This window comes from Diabrotica undecimpunctata, chromosome 6, assembly GCF_040954645.1.
Source record: "Diabrotica undecimpunctata isolate CICGRU chromosome 6, icDiaUnde3, whole genome shotgun sequence".
Taxonomy (NCBI): Eukaryota; Metazoa; Arthropoda; class Insecta; order Coleoptera; family Chrysomelidae; genus Diabrotica; species Diabrotica undecimpunctata.
Window position 1 is genome coordinate 152811461 of NC_092808.1, and position 24302 is coordinate 152835762.

Sequence of the window (24302 nt, forward strand, 5' to 3'; positions counted from 1 at the left end):
ACCCGACTCTCACCTTCACGCTGGTGTCCCCTGTTAAACCGAGCAACCCAACTGGAGAACCGGTATCCAATCCGGGTGGAAAGTTGGGTCGGAAACTGACGAGAGCGGGTGAACTGGTCCTCCAGGTTAACACCCCGACACCGTAAAAAACAGCATGTTACGAGAATTCAAAGTAAAATTAAATTCTCGGCTCGAAAAAGGGCAATGATTTAGGATTATTCTCGTGGAATGTAAGATCTCTATAGATGCCAGGAGCCTTGCAGTCGCTCATTAACAGTGTAGAAGTATATAAGAGCGATATAATTGCACTTCAGGAAATGAGATGGTTGGGAAACACCAATTGGGAACGGGATTCATAGTCAATAAAAGAGTAAAGCACCTTATAATACACTTCCGACCTCTCAACGAAAGATTATGCACACTTAGAATCAAAGGTAAATTCTTTATATATTCAATAATAAATGTCCATGCACCAACTGAGGGGAAGCAGGATAAAGAAATAGAACAATTTTTGAACAACTGGAAAATATCATAGCTAAGGAGAGGGAATACATGCCAACCATTGGAATTCACAGTTTACATGAAGAGTCAAACAACAACGGAACTCGACTAATACACTTCGCCTCCTCAATGAACATGGTGATTGCCAGCACATGCTTCAGGCACAATAAGGGAACATGGAGAAGTCCAGATGGGAATACAGTAAACCAAATCGACCTTGCGGTGGTTGACGCAAGACACTTCAGCGACGTGATAGACGTACGTGCAAGACGCGGGGCGAACATAGACACGAACCATTACCTACTACAAGCTAAACTAAGAGCTAGAATCTCCTATGCAAAGAAAGAAAAAGAAGTTAAAGAGGAAAGGTTTAAAGTAGAAGCGTTGAATAACCCTGAGATAGATAAGAGATTCGAGGAAAGTCTCGAAAGCAAGCTGAAAAGCTGCACGGATGTTATAGTTGAAGATATTAACAACTATTGGAGGCAGTGTAGAGCCATATTGAAAGAAGTGCCAACTGAAGTTATCGGAAAGCAAAAACGTAAAAAATTAAGGTCAGATTGGTACGATGAGGAATGCGCACAAGCAACGCAAAGAAAAATCAGGCATATAGAAGACTCCAAAGGCGAAGAACGAGACAAACAGAAGAAGAGTAAAGACAGCTGAGAAGAGAAGAACGAATACTTAAAAAAAATAAGAAAGGGCATATAGAGAGCCAACTAAAAGTTCTACAAGAGGTCGTACTTAGAGTTCTACTAAGAAAGTTCTACAAGAGGATTAACCAGAACAGGAAAGAATTCAAACCTAGATTATCAAGAAATATCAAGATGGCCGGCGACGAGGACGCAGGGTCAGTTGATGGTGACAATAATTTTCAGATTAATTTCAAATGCTGCACCAAAAAAGAATGCAAAATTGTGGTATGTAAATGGTGTTTCAATGTGTTTCATCCCAGCTGTGCAAAAAGGGCTGGTTTTGAAGTTTGTGAGAAAAATTTAATAAAGTGCTGTGAGAATGGTGAACATAACCTGAATGTAGTTAAATCAACAGCTGATACAGAAATGCTTAAGTTAGAAAACGGGTTACTAAAAAGACTTATCAAGGAAATGGAGGACAAAAACAGCATTTTAAAAGAAAACAATGGATTATTATTACAAAGAGTAAGTTTTTTAGAAACAAAGATATCTGAAAAAAGTGTAAAACCTAACAAACAATCGACTATAAGGATCTTAGACCTATTAGTATTCTGCCTACTTTATCAAAAGTGTTAGAACGCATTATGCAAATGCAGCTTGGTGATTATATTTCTAACAATAATATCTTAACTGATTTTCAGTCCGGGTTTAGGCCATTTCACAACTGTGAAACAGCACTCCTTAAAATAACTGATGACATTTTGAGAGAAAGAGATGTGGGTAAGGTTACCATTTTAGTTTTGATCGATTTCTCTAAGGCATTCGACACTCTCAATCATTCACTACTCTGTGCAATTTTGAAGTCAATCGGCTTTTCCATAGATGCATTGAATATGGTTAAGTCATACTTGCATCACAGGAAACAGAGCGTCAAAGTAGACGAAAGAATCTCTGATTTTCTAAACATTTTGTCAGGTGTACCTCAGGGCTCAATCTTAGGTCCAATCTTATTTACTTTATACACCACCAATATTGGTACCTCCTTGAATACCTGTAAATTTCATCTCTATGCAGATGATACACAAATTTGCCACTCATTTTACCCAGTTGACAGAGCAAGTGCTATTGAGATTGTTAATCAAGATATTAAATCATTGATTGCTTGGGCAGGAAATCATGCATTAAATATAAATTCTAAAAAAACTAATCTGGTGGTTTTTGGTCCAAACAGGGTGTGTTTGGAAATGAGTAACATCATTGAAATAGTTGTTAATAATGAAACCATTAAACCTGTAACTAGTGCAAAAAATCTAAGTTTAACTTTAGATAATCACCTCAAATTTACAAAACATATTAACACCTGTGTGAGTAAAGCATTTCTTAGTCTAAGAACAATTTACCATAATCGCCGCTATCTGTCATACAAAGTAAAAAGAATATTGTGCGAAAGTCTGGTACTATCAAAATTTAACTATGGAGATGTTCTGTATGGGCCTTGTATTAGTTCAGATGACAGGAGAAGAATTCAAGTGGTTCAAAATTCGTGTCTTCGTCTGATCTGTGGTGTAAGAAGACACCAGCCTATTTCTCACAAATTAAAACATGTTAAATGGTTGAACATGGAAAAGAGAAGATTTCTACATGCTGCTTGTCTTTTCCACAAAATTATCAAAAACTCTCTACCAGCATATCTTTTTAAAAAAATTATATACAGAACTGACATACATAATGTTAATACAAGATATAAAAATACAATTACAGCTCCGCCACATCGTACAGAACAATTCAAAAATTCATTTACATATCAAATATCAAAAGTATATAATGGATTAGCTAAAGAATTAAAATTAAAATCGATTAAATCTTTTAAGAAATCTCTTAAATCTAAATTGCTAAGTGAGTAACACATGTGCAACTATTTGATGACCTGTTATGAAGTATGTATAAACTGTGTGATAGTTTTTGTACAATATTTAAATGTTAAATGTTTCTATTGGTTATGGTTTTTAATTGATTGTTACATAACATGCAAAAAAATATATTATATTTTTTTTTCTCTCTTGCTTAAGATGAAAAGCAGAGGTACTGATTTCTTGAAATCAGCACCAACTGATCTTCGGCATTTTTTCTTTCTTATTGTATTTTATGCATATATAAATTATATATTTTGTGTATTGTATGAAGTTGAAGGAAAAATAAAGACCTTTATTATTATTATTATTATTATTATTATCAATCGTTAGAAATAGAACAGGGGAAATCATTGGTGATCAGGACCAGATACTAGGAAGATGGGCAGAAAACTTCGAGGAAAGGCTAAATATAAGAGGTAAGACAGTAGAGGTATTGACGACGAAAGAGAGAAAGATAACATCCCAACAGAGGTAGAAGTCATCCAAGCTATACAAAAATTGAAAGAAAACAAAGCTCCTGGGGCAGATGGCATTCCTTCAGAACTTTTAAAGCATGGCAAAAAAAATCTGACATACTGTATATGTAGACTGGTAGAACTGATCTGGAAGCAAATAAAGTTGCCAGAAGACTGGAATGTAGGTATAATTGTACCTATCCACAAGAAAGGAGATCAAACAATATGTGACAACTACAGAGGAACAACCCTCCTAAACGTAACATACAAAATATTGGCATATATTCTTTACGACCGACTATCGGGATATTATGAAGACATAATAGGTAAATATCAGTGTGGGTTTCGTAAAGTAAGATCAACGACCGATCAAATATTCCTTCTAAGGCAAGCTCTGGAAAAAACATATGAGTATGGCATTGATACTCATCACCTGTTTGTTGATTTTAGATGTGCCTATGATAGTGTTGAAAGAAACGCACTGTACAAGGCCATGATAGAATTCAGCATACCAGTACACTTAGTAAAATTGGTGAAAGCGACCCTCTCAAGAGTTGAGTGTAAAGTTAGAGTGCAGAACGGAGTTTCCAGAACGTTCCAGTCTCAGATTTCTATTCAATATTGCACGAGAGAAAGCGATAAGAGAATCTTGAATAACAACCAGAGGAACTATTATTAATCGCAGCGTACAATTACTAGCTTACGCCGATGACATCGACATTATTGCAAGAAGAAAAGCGGACGTGGTCGAATAATTCAAGGCGCTTGAAATAGCAACAAAAAGAATGGGACTAGAGTACACTAGTAAGACGAAGTATATGAAAGTATCAAATTATATACAAGCAGCACAACCCGAAGATCTAACGATCGGAACATATACTTTCGAAGGAGTAAGAGAGTTTATATACCTAGGCTCACAAATTAATCAGAATAATGCAGTAAGTGCAAAAATTAACAGACGGATATGGCTGGCAAATAAAGCCTATTATGGATTAAAAAAATTTTTAACAACAAGTCTAGTTACAAAAAGAACGAAACTAATGATATACATAACTCTTATCAAGCTCATCCTCACCTAGGCGTCGGAAACATGGACGATGACAAAGAGCGATGAAGAACGTTTAAGGTGCTTTGAACGTAAAATCATCCGGCATATTTATGAAGGAGTACAGGAGGGTGGATTATGGCGTAGACGCTATAATTTGGAACTTTACCGCCTGTATGACAAACCTGATATTATTACGTAAATCATAATAAACCGGCTGCGGTGGTTAGGTCACATAGAGAGAATGAATGAGATGGAGCCGCCAAAACATATTTATAACCAAAGAATAAATGAAGTGAGAAGGAGGGGCAGACCCAGAGCACGATTTAAGGATCAGGTGGAGGAAGACTTGAGAATGTTGGGAGTACGAAACTGTAAAGCCAAGGCGAAGAATAGCAGAGAATGGAGACTTATCCCTGAGCAGGCCAAGACCCACCATGGGTTGTGGAGCCAATGATGATGATGGTGATGGAAATATATGGAATAAATTCATTGTTTGAGAAACAGAACACTTCTAAAAAATCTTAAAACACGTCAATTTCAATTTTGGAATGGCCATCAATTGCTATAGATGTGTTGGACATTATATGGTCAGTATTGGTGTAATGACATAATCGACGATTTGTTTTAAATACAAAACAAGGTCACCGGACACAATGTACCTAATAGATTATTGATTTAATGAGATAAACTGGGAAGTGTTTATCTATCTATTTTATTATAAATAAAAAAATTGATATAGCTGCTGTAGTGTTTATTGCTGTATAAAATGGGAATATGCAGATTTTAATTAACATCCTTCACACCAACATTTAAGACCTGGACTACTGCAATGGCCGGTCTGACGTCCTTCTTCACTGCATAATCTACGGCAAAGTTCATTATCCCATGCGTTACATGGTCCGTGGAATTTTCCAGAAGGGCAGTCGCCTAGAGCATATTCAGTGCTTATAGCGAGAACGAAGAGCAGAGTCAAGAAGTAGAAGGCCTTCATTTTAGGGGTTGAAAGAATATATAGGTGATATTTTCTAAAAAAAAAAAATGTTATAGTGTTCGGTACAGTAGACTAGCGTAAAACTTCATACTATATTTTTTGTATTCTTAAAATTTAAATATTTGTAAAATTTAATAAAGTAATTTTATTATTTATATTTTAATCAAGTTATATGATATTAAAATAATTTAATAAATTGCTATGTTTGCTCCTAACGCCACCTGCTGACGTATTAACAAAGCATAGGTTGTTTACTTCTGACAGAGCCATTGTTACGCAGAAAGCATTTGATGAAGTAAAGGACGTTATCCACTTATTGTACGAAAGAGAGATATCTCTAGGAATAATCAAAACGATCGAAAATATCTACCAAACCAACACAATTAAATTAAAAGTAGAAGAAGAACTAACCGACCCTATTGAAATTGGCAATGAGATAAGACAGGGAGATTTCCTGAGACCTCTATTGTTCAACCTGATTATAGATGAAATAATAAAAAAAAATAAGAACTGAAAAAGGATACCACATGGGAGAAAAACTTAAAATAATCTGCTGTGTAGAAACTGAAGACGATTTACAACGTATGTTGCACCAATTTAATATAACCGCCAGAAAATTTACCATGTTAATTTCCCAAAAAAAGACAAAATGCATGGTTACAACAGCAAATTTACTAAGAGGTAAATTAGAGCTATAATGTCAGATAATAGAACAAGTGATGGAGTTAAAATATCTAGGCATCACATTACTTAGCTACGAAAAGCTCAAAACTGAAGTGGAAGATCAAGTGAATAGAGCAAATAGAGCCGCAAACTGCCCGAATGAAACAATATGGAGAAATAAAAATATCGGGAAAGAAATGAAAGGCAGAATAATGACACACGCGGCAGAAACATGACCTGGCACAGAAAGGACATAAAGGATCTTAGAAACAGCAGAGATGAAAACACTTTCATGAAATTGATGGAAAGACACTATGGGACAGAGCTAGAAGTACATATATACGACGTAGAAGCAAGGTGGAGAACATCAGAACATCATGGGTAAGACATAGAAGAGTAGAATGGAACGATCATATAAGCTGAACGACAACAGAGTAGTAAAGATAGCAAGAGACGGTTTCCCAATAGGAAGACGATTAGTAGGAAGACCACGAAAACGATGGAATGACAACTTACTGGAGGAGAAAAATAGAAAAATAGACAGTCATGTCTACATAAAAAAAGAAGAAAAAGAATAAGAAGACTTTTGTGATATTTTAAAGATTTCTTGGGCAAATTTTTATAGTTCTATGTGGCTGCTAAATACCCGAAAAAAATTATCGAAAGACTGATTGATTTTTGACACTTTTTAAATTGTTTTTGCTAATTTTGCAATAATAATTATTATTTCTTTAATTTACAATTAATTTTATCTTACAGAAAATTTAACTGTAAAACTTTTTTGTCTGTATAAGTTTTTTTATAAAATGTATACCTGCCGAGACATTATGACAACGAAAAGAAGAAAAAAACATTAAATTTTTCTTATTTTTTTCAAAAATTTATTAATAAAAAATTAAGCCCATCTTTTGAAGTGTACGTATTCGCTCCGTGCGTGACCATGGTAGGGGTACCGTGAAACGATGCCAGCGTGCCTAGCGGCGAAATATGACAAAATTGGAATCTTTTTACGCATAAATTTTATCAAAAATGTGTGCAAATACATGTTGCGTATTTAATTGTGCTAATAATAGCAAAAATAGTAAGTGTTTTTATAGGTTTCCAAAGATTGCATATAAATTAGAGAAAAGAAAAAGATGAATCCGTGCTATTAATATGAAAAAGTAAATATCACATAACCTCATTTTTATGCAATTGAAATAGGAAATATTTAAATATTTTACCTTAAATGATATTTTATATGACTTCAAGCTAACTGCAGAGTGCCTGATAACTTTAGCTTTTATATCATAACTTTTACTATTACTGTTTTTAATTATATGCTCTTTCACGTGAAAAACTTGATTTGCCAGTACTAGAATTTTGAGAAACCCAGTTTTTAATACTACATTTATTTTGTACATAAACTGAAAAAATATAATTAAAAAGTTAATTATTAATAATTGTCAATTTCGCCTGTATTTAACAATGTCAAACATATGTCATATGTTTAACCTGAAACTTGGTAGGTCCAAAACTGTCAGATGAAGGCGGTAGGTGTCGCGTCAGTCACGCACGGAGCGAATAGTTAAATTATTATTTTTCTAACAATATTTCAAAGCAATTAAAGCAAAAAAATAGGATTATATACGATTTACCCAACCCGAAACAAATACCGCCTGGTCTATATCTTGTGTAGATGAAATGAATAGGATTAAACTTACAAAGTATTAGGCAAAATAGAGGACCGTAGAGGTGTAGGAAGAAAACAAGTTTCTTGTTTAAAAAACATTCGTGAATGGACTCAAATATCAAATGCAGGACAATTATGAACCTTAATATTAAGAAAACTAAATTCATGGTTGTCAGCCGTACAAATTTAGATCCCGGGGCACTAATGGCAGGTAGCGAAGAGATCCAGAGAGTCGACAGATTCACTTACCTCGGAACTACCCTCAACGTACAATGGGACTACGCTCAAGAGATTAGATCCAGAATTGAAATGGCACGGTCTACATTTATTAAGTTGAGATCCTTGCTGTGCTGCAGTGATCTCAGTTTGGGAACCAAGATGCGAATAGTGAGGTGCTACGTTCTTCCAGTGTTACTGTATGGAGTTAAAGCCTGGACACTGACGCAAGCCACTGAAAAACGAATCGAAGCCTTCGAGATGTGGATATACAGAAGGATACTAAAAATATCTTATGTGGACCATGTCACCAACGTTGAGGTCCTACAGCGCATGACAAAAGAAAAAGAAGTGCTTAATTTAATTAAACAACGCAAGCTTGAGTACCTCGGCCACGTGATGCGGAACGAAGAAAAATATCGAATTCTTCAACTTGTTATGCAGGGTAAAGTATTTGGCAGAAGAGGACCGGGACGCCGTCGTATCTCGTGGTTGAAAAATCTCCGACAATGGTTTGGGATGACCTCAGCGGAGCTGTTTCGCAGAGCAGTCAACAAAACCATGATAGCCTTGATGATCGCCAACATCCGGACCGGATAAGGCACTGAAGAAGAAGAAGGACAATTATTCCATATTGCAGAAGATCGAGAAGCCTTCGCAATGGTGATCGCCAACCTCAGATAATTCTGATATAGCACGCGAAGAAGAAGAAGAAGTATTGCGAGATGTATCTGTTGATTATTTGCTTCTTGTAATTCCAATAGTATAGTAATCAAATAAATAATTTCTTTGTTAGAATTATTAGCATGGATACACTTTCAATATTTCCAAAAAAAACTTAGGAAGCAGGAAGACTAATATTATGAACTATAATCGTGGCTATTTCATTAATAACGCACTTAAAGAACAAAAAAAGAACAAAAAGGAAAAAGACAAAATGGTACTTAATATAAAAGAAATAAAAAAATAATATAATTTTGATTTAAAATACAAACAATTCCAATTCACTTACCACAAAATTAAATAGAAGAAGACTTATACCTGCACTACACATCTGTAGTTTATATAGTCACAAATTTCTTGCGTCAGTTAATTAAAATAATGCTAATCGTGAAATGTCCAAGTATTTTTTAACCGTTTTGGAATGCTACTTTAATTTAATTGTTAGTTTTTGTATTAGAAATTTTAGTTATTTTTCCAGAAAACCAGTATTGGAAATATTTTGTTTTCCTTTTCCTAATGCAAATCTTGCGATAAAACGAACAGAGTATTTATTTTTAATTGTTAAGTGTCACCTAAATGTATTAACATTTTAGTATATTGCTAGTAAAATAAAACATTTACCGTACAAAAATGTTTGTTATTTTCAAATGAAATGGAAGTAAACAACTCAGTAAATACTTTTTTATTTACCAAGAAAGTATCAGTTTAACTGGAGAGCATATCAACAACAATTTAGGTGGTCAGGAATATTTAATGATATCTAAGAGTAATTTTAAGGCAAAATGGGAATTGCATTGGAAAAACTATTGCTCTAATAACCTCACACGATATACACTATTATATCCAAGTATTCCGACAGATTTGTGGCACCAAAAATTTGATTTTACAAGAAATGATATTGTGACCATTTGTAGGCTAAAATTCGGACATGCAAGCTTCCCTCAACACTTATATAAAATCGGTGTAGTCAACACCGAACTTTATGAAACTTGCAATGTGGTTTGCGACTTAGATCACATTTTTTATGCTTGTAGTAAATTTGAAATACAAAGACAAAAACTTATTAATAGTTTATTATTGCAAAAATTATACCCCCCTTTCAATCTACTTTATTTGATATCATTAAATATGTAAAAGGTATATAAAATTATTCTTAAGTTTATTAAAATGTGTAACTTAAAACTTTAGTGTAGGTGTTAAGCTCGTTACCTCTGTTGACTCGCCAAATATTTTACCTTTTTACCTATACTTTTTGTGGTATACACTTTCTGTCTGTGAGTCACCTTGAATGACCCCTAGGTGCGAAAAGTAATCCTAGTTCCTCTCCCATCGTAGTCTTCTTTTAATTTCCAGAATTGTAGTGTATTCAGTTTAGTTAGAATAGGTTAATTTAAGTGAACGTTATTACACATTTGCTGCTGGCTGGATGGGCACTTAGCCCGATTGCCAAAAAAAAAAGTATCAGTTTTCATAACTGAGAGAGGTGATAACAAGGTATGGTAAAGTGCCCTAATATCGGATACTTTTTTTAAACCCTAATATTAGTTTTAATACGTCAATTAATTTATAAATATTTTAGAGCAAAACAAGAAATAGAATATAGAGAATTATTTATTGAACGAAAAGAAATCATTTCTATGAAGTAAAAAATAAAATTTAAATTTTTATAAAAAACGGTAAATTTAGACTGACAAAAAAAAATGTTCCTAATACCGGATATTAGGATAACGGGATAAAATTAGCCATCGAGACAGAAATCACAAATATATGTGTCTTTTTTGTCTACATTGGTGCAGTCGGTGTGAGCCCACTTAAAACACTTTGAACACTGAATCCATTGCACGCCCGAGGTATCTTCAGAGAAGAGTCCAGTACAAAACATACATTCTGCTTCCTCTTCCCCAATTTCACACTCCATGTCAGAATCATCATCTAAAATGAATTTTTCATCTTCTTCAGATGAACTAAAATCTTCCTCTTTCTTAGCACTTTTCTTTTTAACCTTGGTTGTCATTGTCTTCTTAGCAATAGATTTTCCTTTATTTTTATTTGTTTTCTTAAAAGGCTCAAATTTGTCTATTTTTAATTTCGGAATTCCCTTTGAAATACTTTTATTTCTCTTCTGTTCTAACAAACTATTTTCTAAGGCATCTTTCTTTTCTGGGCTTTCTTTCTTTAATACTAGACTTGTAAAATGAAGTGGTGGGTAAAGGGCTAAAATCTTGTGGCCGCACTGATGAATCTCTATTATTAGAAATGTTCTTACATGATAAATCTTCCACACATTTGGTCGCATCAATACTTCTTCAGGAGTTACATGCTTCGGAGGAGTTACTTGGTTTTCTTGTTCAGCCTCTGGTACATTTATAGAGATTTCAGCTGAAGCACATCTTACATTAGCTCTTCCAAGCAATTCGCAAACCTGATAGCAGGTGACTACTCTTCCAGGGTTGTTCCTTAGCTAATTTTCAATTTCCTGCGAGTAGTAGGTTTTAAGAGGCCCATGAAAGGATGCGGCGGCAGACTAAGAATAACCACATGGTTTTGGCGCGCCAAATGTGTCGAGTCAATGTTCCGCGTGTGGGAGTAGTGACCATCCAATATTAATACAACTGGATCAGCTTCACTTGGTTTAACGTGGCTGTTGCGTCCCGCCATATATTCAAACTTTCTTTTTGAACCTTGAACGACGCTTACGACGCTAAATTTACGAAAAACCCATTTTTCAGTGGCTAATAAAATATTGTAACCAATTGGTGAAAATGTGACTCTGAATCCAGCCAGACACATGGCAGGGAGCTATTGTCCCTGGTGGAGCGCCGTTGAGCAATTCTGCCTTCATATTTTTTCGGGGAAATATGACCATAGGGGGCACAAAACCACCAGCCGCATTCATACAGATAACCACAGTCACTAGTGATCCTCTTTCTGCAGAAGTAACGGCCCCTACCTGCTTTTTACCTTTTAAGGTGATTATTTTGGTATGCTTTGATTGTACAGACGGTATACCTGTCTCATCTACATTATAGATTCGACAGGGATTAAATTTCACCTTCTTCATCGCAGGTTCCAAAATTAAAAAAAAAATTATTTAGGTTTTCTTCTGTGAATCCTTTAATTCGGGCAGTTGATAAACTCTGTGGTCTCCTAAACGTTAGTTGAGGATGCCTTTTTAAAGATGAACGCAACTATTTGTAACCTCCTTTTTTCTGATTAGTTGAAAACGGATGTTTTAAATTGTTCCGAATAGCTAATTGAAAGGCTAATCTTCAAATATCAGAAGATCCCAGTCCGTAAAATCTTCTATCCATTTCTAGGAAATAATCGACCAAATTCGCTTCAATTTCTTTGGAAAACACTGGTGGACGTTCCATATTGGTTTGAATAAGTTTTTCAGGTGACGTTATTTTATTTTTTACGTAGTCTTCCAACGTGCTCTTGGGTACTTTAAAAAATTTTAAAGCTCGCAAGTACCCCATTTCTTTGTTTTTAACTGCAGTAACAGCTGCATGCATGGATTTACTATCCCATTTCTTTCGTTGTGTTATTGTTTGGATTTTGATGACATTTTATTTCTGAAATTAAAAAAAAAGCCTAAGAACTGAGATAAAATAAGCAGACAGTGCAAAAATTATAAAAAAAGGTCTTTTAGTTACATTTTCCTTTACGGAAATGAGTCGCTTCAACCAATCAACCTTCCTTCTTTATCCGGACTTAAGACCGGAAGCAGCACCGTGAATACCACATATACAGTTAGGAAATAATTTACAGATTTTTAAAGTGCAACGTTTATTATGTTTATTCATAGCTAAAGATCAAAATATAAGTCAGAAATTGGTATTTAACATCCTTCGCACCAACATTTGAGACTGGGACTGCAATGCCCGGTTCTGCGTCCTTCTTCGCCGCATATTCTACGGCAAGTTTCATTATCCCATACTGCGCATGGTCCACGGTATTTTCCAGACAAGCAGTCGCCTAGAGCATATTCGGTGCTAATAGCAAGAACGAAGAGGAGAGTCAAGAAGTAGAAGGCCTTCATTTTACTGGTTGATTAAAATGGTATCTGCTGGCTGAAAAAAAAAATAATTAGTTTTTGTAAAGGTTCTAATCCACTCTACATTGATCACATAATATTGTTTTTCTTTAACTGCTTAAGTATTTGTAATGTAAATACTTAAGCAGCAAAAAACTCTGTACTATTGTAAACCTTTGCTCTTGTGTCATTCACCAAAGATGTAGATACACGGTCATTCTAACTAAAAAAATAATGAAACACAGCAAGTATATTTCAATGTTTACAAAAATCTACATAAAAAATTCGGCTTCGATGAAAAACTGTTGGTACAAGCAACTTCTGATTTAACAGAAATGAAATTCCACCATTGTATATTCGATAAGTAAGTTTGTTACTTCATAAGGGGTTCACCGTGAGATAGATAATAAATAAAAACACTTGAATTGCTTTTATAAATTATATATTTTCATTTACTACTATTGACAAATGAGAGAAATGATTACAATTATTATTACTAGTTAAATGACAAAATGAGTTGAATTAAAGCCGCGTTTACACGATGACAATTGGCGAGACAATTGTCATCACGTGGTTGCGGATTGTCGGAGGCCAGTCCAGTTGAACGAGAAGATGTTTATACGGGGGCAACTATTGCCATGGCAGTAGACCGCTAAAACATGGCCGACTGCTCGTCATCTATTGTGTCTGGTGAGGGAACTGGTAAAAAACAAGACAGCACTACTGGCCTACACCGTTCACACGGCGCCAATTGTCGCGACAATTGAGATTTCGAGTGGTGGGGGGCTCACTGGGCGCAGCTCATTGTCCTGAGTCTACTCCCGGAGACAACTGAATTTTGGGCCAATTGTGAGGGCAGTTGGCAAGGCAAGTGTTTAGACGAAGACAATAATTTCATGCCAGTCAGTTGTCTTCTGACAATTGTCTCGCCAATTGTCATCGTGTAAACGCGGCTTAATACACAATAACGTTGTTCGCAATACAGTATGATGAACTGTACTAATATGTGAAGCCCGGAATTAATCGTTAGAAATGGAAGATGTTTATTCGCGAAATGTTTTTATTGATGAAAAGTTGTAAAAATACGTACTGCATGTAGCTTGCCTATATACCTGTTTACCAGGAACGTGTGACCCACATGCTGGTAGTTGTTAAAGTCCTTTTCCACTACGACGGCCGATATGCAATTAAGATATGATCAGTGGCCGTCAAACAGTGGGACGTTAATATTTTTAATTCCGATCCCTTGAAAATTAAAAATATCTAATTTCCTGCATTTTATGTTCAGTAATTATATTGGATTTTACTGTATCAAAGGCAAATAAAATGAATATGTATATACAGGGCGTGTTAAAAGAAGAGGGACGGAATATTTCGAATACTCGAAATTATTTGTCGACATCAAATGTTCATCAAGGTCTCCATAAGTCTCTATTTTGCGTGGAGTGAAAAGTATACGAATGGTTTTACATGCAGTAAAATTGGAAAATACCTGTCAAGTTGCTGGTAAGTCCAAATTTGAATAAAATATATCCAAGACTTTACTTTCTGCAGACACTGTATTAAATATAACCTTGAAACAAATTGGCACTAAAGTCCAGTAATTAATCCCAAAGCTATTGAGAGTATGCAGTCCGAAGGTCTAATTACCTTTATCAAACCTAACCTAACCTAACCTTTATCATTTAACTAAAAGACACCACAAAGTCCGAATTGAATATCCGAAACACTTTTTTGTTACTTCTTTTTAGCAAACGATTTGTGCTATTCACCGTCACTATCTGAATTTTCTATCCGAATAATTAGAGGCCAGAGCTCATCTATAACTCGCTCGGTTTGAAAAGACTGTCGATTATGTCTTTCGTATGTCTAATACAATTTTGCCATTGTTCTGGCTTTATTTGTTCTAGCGATTCTTTCCATAAACTAAGAACGCTAGCGTCATCTGTTGTTTAGGATGCATGTTTATCATAAAAATTTTTGGCTATAACCCAAACTAACTCAATTGCATTATAGTGGCAATGGTAGGGCGGAAGTCGAAGAACTTCATAGGCACATTTAGAAGCCATTTGGTCAGTAACAAATTTCTTTTGAATTTTGTGCTCTCCACACCTTTGAAGTAAATCGACTATGTCACTGTGATAAATTTTCTTTTCTGTCAACCATGACTTGATTTCTTCTTTTGTCCAGCTGCTTGAAGGAAATCTCTCTTCTACTCTTGAGTGGTAGGATGCATTATCCAACACTATTATGGATGGTCGCTCCAATGTTTTTAACAAATTTTCTTATTCATTATCTATATTTCCATGGTAATCCTGTATTATTTGTGGACGAAACAATTAAACTAGCGTCAGGAATAAAACCCCTTATCATTTCCAGCATGAAGTATAATGTAGCGTTTACCATTACTGGAACGACTAGAAGAACAACATTTCATGGTGCTATCTTGCCAGGTTATCTTGCCAGAAAACTGGCTTGGTCACCTAGAAAGAATGCCAGATAATCGAGCTGTAAAAGTAGTCCAGAGATGGAAGCCCCAAGGAAACAGAACAAGAGGAAGGCCCCGTAAAAGATGGATAGACGACGTAGAGAGGGATCTTAAAACCATGAACAAAAGGCAGTGGCGAAGGAAAGTATCCGACAGGGCAGAATGGAAGAACATTGTTAAGCAGGCCAAGACTCACAAAGGGTTGTAGCGCCATTAGAAGAAGAAGAAGAAGATCTTGCCAGGTTGATTTTGACATATTTTGACATATTATTTTTGACATAGCGAAAATCCAAGTTTTATCTAAAAATACAACTTGTCTCGGACTATCAGACGTTTTATTATTCATGTATTTTCTTAAAAAATGCCACCATTTTGAAACAACATTAGACAGTTCACACAATTCTTGTCTATTATTTGTCTTTTTATATCGAAAACCTAAATGTTTCAGCACTCTCCACAAACTTGTTAAACTAATATCACACAGTTCCTTGTCTTTTATTTTTTGTAACACAGCACTAATTGTTACATGTTCTTTGGCTTTATACATATTATATATGTAATATTTTTAATTGCAAGTTTAATTGACTGGTGCGAATCTAAAGTTTTTGGATGTCGACGATTTCTCTTGCTTACATTATTTATTTCATCCTCATGTTATTAATTCTTCGGAATGTCCTCTCTGAGATACCGCAAGCGTCTCATGTGCGTTTCTGAACTGCCATAACAGATGTCAACGGACCCATATTATTTTTTTCCAAATTGAAATAACTTTCGACTTTTAGAACTAAACGCCGTTCTTCTGGAGATAACACTCTACGTTTCGACTGTATTTTATTTTCTTCCAGATTACTCATTTTACTTTAAAGTACCGCTTCACTACACTACTATAAAAAAAGGTACTTATATACAACTACTACACCCTAAAAAGGACGAGGGTTGTACAACAGACGAAACAATCGAACTCAAATTATTTAACAGCCAATGCTAAACAAGCATAAACACTGTATTGAATGTGATTGCAAAAATCGTTCGCATGTTTTAAATAAGATTTTTGCTGATTATGTATTTTGCTAAATTATTAAATAATACTAATACAACCCACGACCATCAATTCTTTTTAACGATAAACAGAAGTGTAATATGATGACAAGTTTGAATTTGATCTACTTTGTCGACAACAGTGTCGTTAACAGAAAGATATTTTTAAATACCATGAATCATTTTTCAATGACTGTGAGGATTTAAGAAATACATTACTTAACAAATTTTTAAAGTGTATATAAAGGAGATTACATTTATTATGACACATGGTACTCCTTATTTTTCAAATAATATGTTTTTGTAAAGGCACAAAAAAATTAAAAGGAAGAAATTTAAAAAAAATTAACATGTAATAAATTCACTTAAATAAATATTCCTTACTCGTACTATTGCAATAAAATATTAAAACCAATAAACGATAACTTGTTGAGCAGTGCTGATTGAAACAATAGAGCAGTAAAATGTTACTCATAAAGGTAGTATAAAATCTGGTCTGCTAGTAATAAAGTTCTTCTTCTTCTTCAGGTTTCTTCTCCTATCGGAGGTTGGAAATCATCATCGCTATCTTAATTTTATTGGCCGCGTTTCTGAATAATTTTAATGAGCTGCAAACGAACAACTCTCTCAAATTTCTTAGCCAGGATATTTTGCGTCGTCCTGGGTTTCTCTTCCCTTGTATCTTCCCTTGCATAATTAACCTAAGTAATACGTACTTCTCGCCCCTCATTATATGACCCAGATATTGAATCTTTCTAATTTTAACAGTTTTTATGACTTCACATTCTTTCTTCATTCATTGTAACACCTTTATATTAGTTACTTTTTCAGTCTACGATATTGTGTGGATTCTCCTGTAGCACCACATCTCAAAGGAGTTTAATTTTTATATTTCAGACTGTTCTATTGTCCACGGTTCCATGCCGTATAGTAAAGTAGAAAAAAACGTAACAACGTAGCATTCTTGTGCGGATCTCTAGATTAAGGTTACGGTTGCGAAGTAAGTTCTTCAAATTTATGAACGTGTTTCTTGCCATTTCTAATAAATAAGTAATAAAGTTACCAGCATTTAATTGCAAAGCGGTTTTCTTAGGTGGAAAATACTTTAGCTGTGATTTATCTGCCTTTGGCTGAGCAATGCTTTTCGTGGCTTTAAAATCAAAAGCACTGGTTGATTTTGACAGGTTTGGATGCAGAAATAAATCCTACTAGTTTATATCTTGATGGATGATATGTTAACCTTCCAATGATATAGATTAACGTGGATTATTAATGATGTAACATTTATACGTCCCTGGATGTAACTCTATACTCACACCGCACTCGATTTCGATTTGACTCGAAACTACACTATTTCCAGGATGTTGGCGATCACACACAAGCTACATGGATGAATAAAACTTAGAACAATTGAACTTATCTAGCCACCGCTAATTAAACACAGATTTTTTGATAATTACACCGGATTGATTGCGGAAGCTTCATGCAGGTGACCATTCGTTCACAGGTAACAAAGAAGTGAGGTTTTTTACAGGAACAGCACTAATGATTTCGGAGGAAGTGGGCAACTATATCCATACCTTTTGTTTGCCGATGGTCAAATAGTTTTAGCAGAAGATGAATTTAGAAGCTGGAGTTTGGAAATTAATTAGGATAAAATACAATGGAGATAGAATATGTAAAGATTACTTACCAATTGAGTTCTTGATGTGTAATGTACTTCTGCATTGCAATTTTTGGTTTATATACGGAAAATTCTTTACGTCAACCAATTAAAATGTTGATAATTCTTTAATCAAATCAAAACTTTTATTTAAGGTTATTTGTATATTTATAAGCTTTTTGTAAAAATTGGTATCCGATAAAATATATATTTATCTTCAAGGACAATCGATTCTTGAAGCATATTTACCTGCTAAATGATCATTGTGTGCACATTTCATAAAGATATAATATTCATTTTATAACTTTATTAGTATTTAATTTATTTCAGAGACGCAGGAATTACCAAAGTATGGAACAATCATCATCATACAAGTCATCCTAGTAAACTATAAAAAAACATTACCATAATAGTTATTTATGTAAAGATTTCTTCTTCTTTCTTGTGTGTAGGCTTTAAAGCCCGTTTCTTCTTGAATATTAGCCTCCTAAATTGTTTAATTATCACACCATCTTTTTCTTGGTCTGCCAAAACTTCTTCGTCCATTTGGTGACTTCTCTCGTGCTATTTGTACTATCCTATCCTCTGCCATTCTACTAATGTGTTCGTTCCACTCCTGTTTCCGTATTGTCACCCAGCCATTAAGGTCTTCTTTATTGTATGCTCTTCTTATGTTTTCGCTTCTCTCCCTATCCAACAGAGTTTTCCCTGATATTCGTCTGAGTATTTTCATCTCTGTTTTTTCTAGTAGTCGTCTCGTTTTAGATGTGTCAGGTCTTGTCTCCGCCGTGTATGTTAGTATAGGTCTAATTGCTACCTTATAGATTCTTGTTTTTGTGTCTTGTCTTAGGTGTTTGTTCTTCCAGATTGTGTCATTAAGAGATACCGTCGCTTTACTTGGTTTTAAGCTTTTTGTATAAAGCCATTGTATAAAGCCTTCCCCTGGTAATGCGGGGCTCTGCTAGGGGCGAACAACCTTTCCCTAGCTACTCGTGGGATCAACATAAATGTAAAAAAAAAACAATAAACCAAAACCAAATTCCGAGGCTGGACCAAAATCTTCTCAGTCTGAAGCCGCAGTTAAGGATGGACAGCGATGTTTACCTCCAATCTCGGCCCAACCGGAGGCTGGATCAAACTTTCACCTCAGCCTGAAGCCGGAGCTAAGAATGAACAGTAATGTTCACCTCAAATTTCGGCCCAAGCGGAGGATGGACAAGGACCACCTCAGGAAAGAAAGTGTGTCGCCGAGGCAAAAAGAAGGAGGAAGGCCAGAGAGGCGATGGGAAAAGCACCCGCGGGAGCAGCTCATCCCTCTCCAGCCCCTCCCAAAACAAAGGTGAAGGTGCCCACATCGGAGGCTGACAACTAGAGGTGTGCTTATTAGTTCTTTTAGACGAACTAGTCCAAGAGAACTATTTCACAAAAATGAACTAGTTCAGTGAACTATTTCGCGAAAGAACTATTTGTAGGACCGAAATCGAAATCCAACCCTAACATAACTGGTTGCCAGATTCTCGTCTTATCATCACACAAGCTCGCGCCGGCCGCCCGTTTTCTTGGGTTTTCAGTCAGTCTTTCACTACCGTACAAGTAGTTCGGGTTCGGAACCATTTCTTTCGATCGTATGTTTAGGTTTAAATGTATTAAATTTATTTCTCAAATGTTTTGCAAATAAAATTTTTTTTATTCGCAAAAAATTATTATGATTTGTTTTTTATTAACCGTTTTAAACATAAATATGGTTCACGTATGATATATTTTTATATTCACGTATATTTAAACTCATAGGTATCTATAATTAGGTTATTTCTAAAAGAACCTTTACAAAAAAATATCAGTGTATTTTCTAGGAACATTAAATAACACATTTTGATTCTCACTTTTATATAAAATTATATTTTATGTAAATGCATCAATCATTTTAACCACAACTAAAAATTTTTGACGTGACAACGTCTTAAATTAGGTTGTGGCTCGGAGTCACTCATGAAAAAGTGTAACGTCCGCTCACGTCTGTTACGATGAGTCACCGAACGAGAGAGAGGCCCGCCGGACCGGCGAATGCCTTGCGTCTCTCTCACACTCAAACATGATCGGTCCGCTGCGCGCGCAGCACTAGAGAATTAGGCGCGTTGGAAATTAGTTAAGTTTAAGTTTACATGTACAATGTTTTAGTAAACAAAATATATTTCTATAGTTAAAATTTGTGCAATTCTTATTTTCATTCAATTCCTTGTTCCTATTGTGCAATTTAATAATATTCATATCAATAAATATTCTACCGAGAAAAAGACGTTGTCACGTAAAATCTTCGCCCGTAAAACCGACTTTACAGGCAACCGATTTTTTTATTTCAAAATTACAATACGAGAAACAACACAGCATGGCAACGTCCAAGCTAATGCATGGGCATAAGATAATAAGATCCGAACCATTATGAAATTAAGATAAGACTGTTTATGTTATTGTCACATTCATAAGAATTATTATCTGTTATCTGATCTGAAACTAGTCAGTCCATCCCATTTACAAAATAATAAATATATGATCTCACTCATTCATTATTTTCTTCTTTAGAAGTTGAGACACAATTGATAATGCAAATCGTTCGCAGTGAACTAGTGTCATGAAAATTAATGAACTAGTTCAATTAGTTCAGTTGAAAGAATCGTTCATTTGAACTATTTCGATGGTAAACTACACATCTCTACTGACAACGGTTCCACCTCCAAAGAAGCATAAGAAGTCACGCAGTAGTGGAAGCGCCGCTGCGCATTCCCAAAGCTTCGCAGAAGCTGCCTTAAGACATGTTTCCTAGGTGGCGCAGTTACCCTACCGGATAAACAGTGTGATTTGTCTTCGTGGCCTTTTATAGATATATGTTTCTGAACATCACAGAGAGTTCTATTTGCGATTGCTGTGCGTCTTTTTACTCCATCGCTTGTCATGTTTGTATGTATTTTATTTTACGAGTTGAGCAGGAATACTTTAGCTTTTGGTTTATTTAATAGCAGAAAGTTCCATGTACCCAATTCATAATCCATCTTTTTTTGTCTTAGTCTTCGATGGTAATACTATTCGGTCTGACGCATATTTAAAAGTCTTGTAGTCGCGTTTTTATTTGCGGAAATGGATGGCTATCCCATTGAGCAATCCTTGTCTTTTATCTGGACTTAAGACCGGAAGGAACACTGTAAACTACTTAATCCACCCATAAATATCACAAGCGGATATGGGAAATAATTTATATACATTTATAATGCAACATTTATCATTTTTATTAATAGCTAAAGTTCAAAATACAAATCATGTATTGATATTTAACATCCTGAACACTGACATTTCAGATTACGATCGCAATATCCGCTAACATGTCCCTCAGCAACGCATGTTAGACGACATGCTTGATAATCAAATGCTAGTGCGCATGGTCCACGATATATTCTAGACAAGCATTCTCCTAGTGCATATTCAGTGCTAATGGCAAGAACGCAGAGAAGAGTCAAGAAGTAGAAGGCCTTCATTTTAGAGGTTGATCAAAGTATTATCTGCTGCTGTCTGAAAAAAATATATAATTAATTTTAGTAAAAATTCTAATCGACTATATATTGATATCAGTCACACAAATATCGCTGATATCATAATTAATGAACCCATATTTTCCAAGAGTTTCGATATTAGGATATCAGATCTCATATTTACTGAAAAAATTAATACATTAATACCATATAAAGAACAAATAATCTCATACTTCAAATGAGATCAAATATGGTTCACTAATAAATTAAAAATTGCCCATAGGACCCGCTAAACGCTCTTTAGATAGACAACCAAATTCAGCAAATTCTACAGCTACTACAACACTCTACATTCTTCCAGGCTAAAGTACTTGCACTGATATGTACATGTACCGAATTCATAATCCATATTTCTTTGTCTGAGTCATCGATGATGACTATTCTGACCTACACAACGCTTATTGAAAAGGATTTTTCTTTATAGGAGTGGGAGAGTTATCCCATTAAGCAACCCTCACCTTCACCCGAGCTCAGGACCGGGAGTGATACCGGTAGTATAAAATAATTTACAGATTTTTATATTGCCACGTTTATTATTTTTATTCATAGCTAAAAATCAAATAATAAGTCATAAATTGATATTTAACACCCTTCACACCAACATTTGAGACTAGGACTGCAATGCCCGGTAACACGTCCCTCTTCGCCACATATTCTACGACAAGTTTCGTTATCCCATACTGCGCATGGTCCACGGTATTTTCCAGACAAGCAGTCGCCTAGAGCATATTCAGTACTAACAGCAAGAACGAAGAGGAGAGTCAAGAAGTAGAAGGCTTTCATTTTAGTGGTTGATCAAAGGGATATCTGCTGTCTGAAAACAAAAATAATTAGTTTTTGTAAAGGTTCTAATCCACTCTACATTGATATTAGTTACACAAATACCATACAGACACCATACCTGAAGAACCCATATTTTCGATGAAATTATGACAATCAAAATAAACCGGATGCGGTGGTTAGGTCACATAGAGAGAATGAATGAGATGGAGCCGCCAAAACATATTTATAACCAAAGAATAGATGGAGTGAGAAGGAGAGGCAGACCCAGAGCACGATTTAAGGATCAGGTGGAGGAAGACTTGAGAATGTTGGGAGTACGAAACTGGAAAGCCAAGGCGAAGAATAGGAAAGAATGGAGACTTATCCTTGAGCAGGCCAATACCCACCATGGGTTGTGGAGCCAATGATGATGATGATGATTAGAAAATAATAACACGTGTAGAATTTTATGATGGTCCATAATGGAAACACTTTTTATTCGGAGTTTAACATACGACTATTTCGTTGCTCTGTTGAATCACAATCACAACGAATAAAAAATTACGATCACAGTTATACCTGTGATTGCAGAATCACAGTTCAGCCCATCACTAAGCAATATAGTGTGACATGGATAAAGCACTCTTTTAGAGTCAACCAAAATTAAACAGCATGGGAAATCCCATAAACGTCGCGTGGACACCATATACATATAAAAATATATGGATATTTGGTGATATATTTAATAATAATAATATGCGGTAAATAAAGGAGTAAAGCTTCTATGGATGTAAAAATTCTACAATTAATGGATATATGTAACCATTCTGTGGATACCTTCTCAGATCTATACGAAAAAGTTAAAGAACGGCTGAAGAAGAAGAAAAACAGATATAATTAATTCGTTTAAAGGTCCCTTAAATGTACTATACCTCTTGAAAGACTGTCAATTGTGTTAAAAAGTTTCATGTAATGTAAAAAAATGCAAATTGTTATTTTTTAATTAAAACTGTATATAGATGATCTACAGTTAGTTTTGTAAATACTTGCTGCAGAATTAGTGTTAAGAGGCCCACATTTTCAATTACTTACCAACTGAGTTATTGACGTGTAAAGTGTAAAGTACTTCTCCACTGCAATTTTTGGTTTATATGCGGTGAATTCTTTACGTCAACCAATTAAAATGTTGATAATTCTTTTATCAAACCGAGACTTTTGTTTATTTGTATATTTATGAGTTTTTTGTAAAAATTTGTATCACAGACTTCCTGAAATATATATTTATCTTCAACGACAATGGATTCTTGACTGGAGATTTCTGCAAATTTACCTGTTCAATGATTATTATATGTACATTTTATAAAGTTAGAATATTTATTTTTGTCTTTGTCTAAGTATACTTTGAATAGGGTTGGAGAAGTGGAACAACTCTGCAGGAGCTATTTTGTTTTGGTGAAGTCTCCTATGATTCTTGTTCCTATTTTAATGGACACTTTATTTTCGTTATACAGAGCTTTTGTAGCTTCTATGAGTTCCGTCTGTATTTCTAATTTGTACATTGCCTCCCATAGTTCTGACCTTGGTACAGAGTCAAACGCCTTTCTCAGGTCCACAAATGCCAAATTTTTATCTCTATTTTTTGCTTTTTTCTTTTTCAATAGTTGTTCCAGTGTGTATATGTGGTCTATGCGTGATCTTCCTGGCCGTGAAGCCTGCTTGATCATCCTCGATTTTGCCTTTTATCGCTTGCTCTATCTTTTCTCGCAGTTTCTTCTCATATAATCTTCCATTTGATGATATTACGCTTATTCCTCTGTAGTTTTCGCATCGTTTTCTATCTCCTTTCTTAAATATAGTTGTCATATATGCATACGTCCATTTCTTTAGGAGCTGTTCTCCATTTGTGGCTTTCTGAAA

General features: G+C 35.0%; 3 protein-coding genes across 4 annotated transcripts; 1 reads left to right on the top strand and 2 right to left on the bottom strand.

Moving 5' to 3' along the window:
* Positions 1 to 552: 552 nt before the first annotated feature.
* Positions 553 to 1167, top strand: LOC140444680 (uncharacterized). Its single transcript, XM_072536443.1, has one exon. The coding sequence runs from the start codon at positions 553 to 555 to the stop codon at positions 1165 to 1167; it is 615 nt and encodes a 204-aa protein (XP_072392544.1).
* Positions 1168 to 12589: 11422 nt separating this feature from the next.
* LOC140442911 (drosomycin-like) lies at positions 12590 to 18212 on the bottom strand. Its single transcript, XM_072533869.1, has 2 exons — positions 18073 to 18212; positions 12590 to 12890 (listed from the first exon to the last, which is right to left on the bottom strand). Exon 2 carries the CDS (start codon positions 12857 to 12859, stop codon positions 12659 to 12661), a length of 201 nt encoding a protein of 66 aa, XP_072389970.1. The 5' UTR covers positions 12860 to 12890; positions 18073 to 18212; the 3' UTR covers positions 12590 to 12658.
* Positions 18213 to 22136: 3924 nt separating this feature from the next.
* Positions 22137 to 23631, bottom strand: LOC140444144 (drosomycin-like). Of its 2 annotated transcripts, none has more exons than XM_072535820.1 (2): positions 23478 to 23631; positions 22137 to 22437 (listed from the first exon to the last, which is right to left on the bottom strand). In XM_072535820.1, the coding sequence occupies exon 2, from the start codon at positions 22404 to 22406 to the stop codon at positions 22206 to 22208; it is 201 nt and encodes a 66-aa protein (XP_072391921.1). In that variant the 5' UTR covers positions 22407 to 22437; positions 23478 to 23631; the 3' UTR covers positions 22137 to 22205. The 2 variants fall into 2 exon arrangements, with proteins under 2 accessions (XP_072391921.1, XP_072391922.1); XM_072535821.1 differs by lacking the exon at positions 23478 to 23631 and adding an exon at positions 23318 to 23339.
* Between the last annotated feature and the right edge of the window lie 671 nt (positions 23632 to 24302).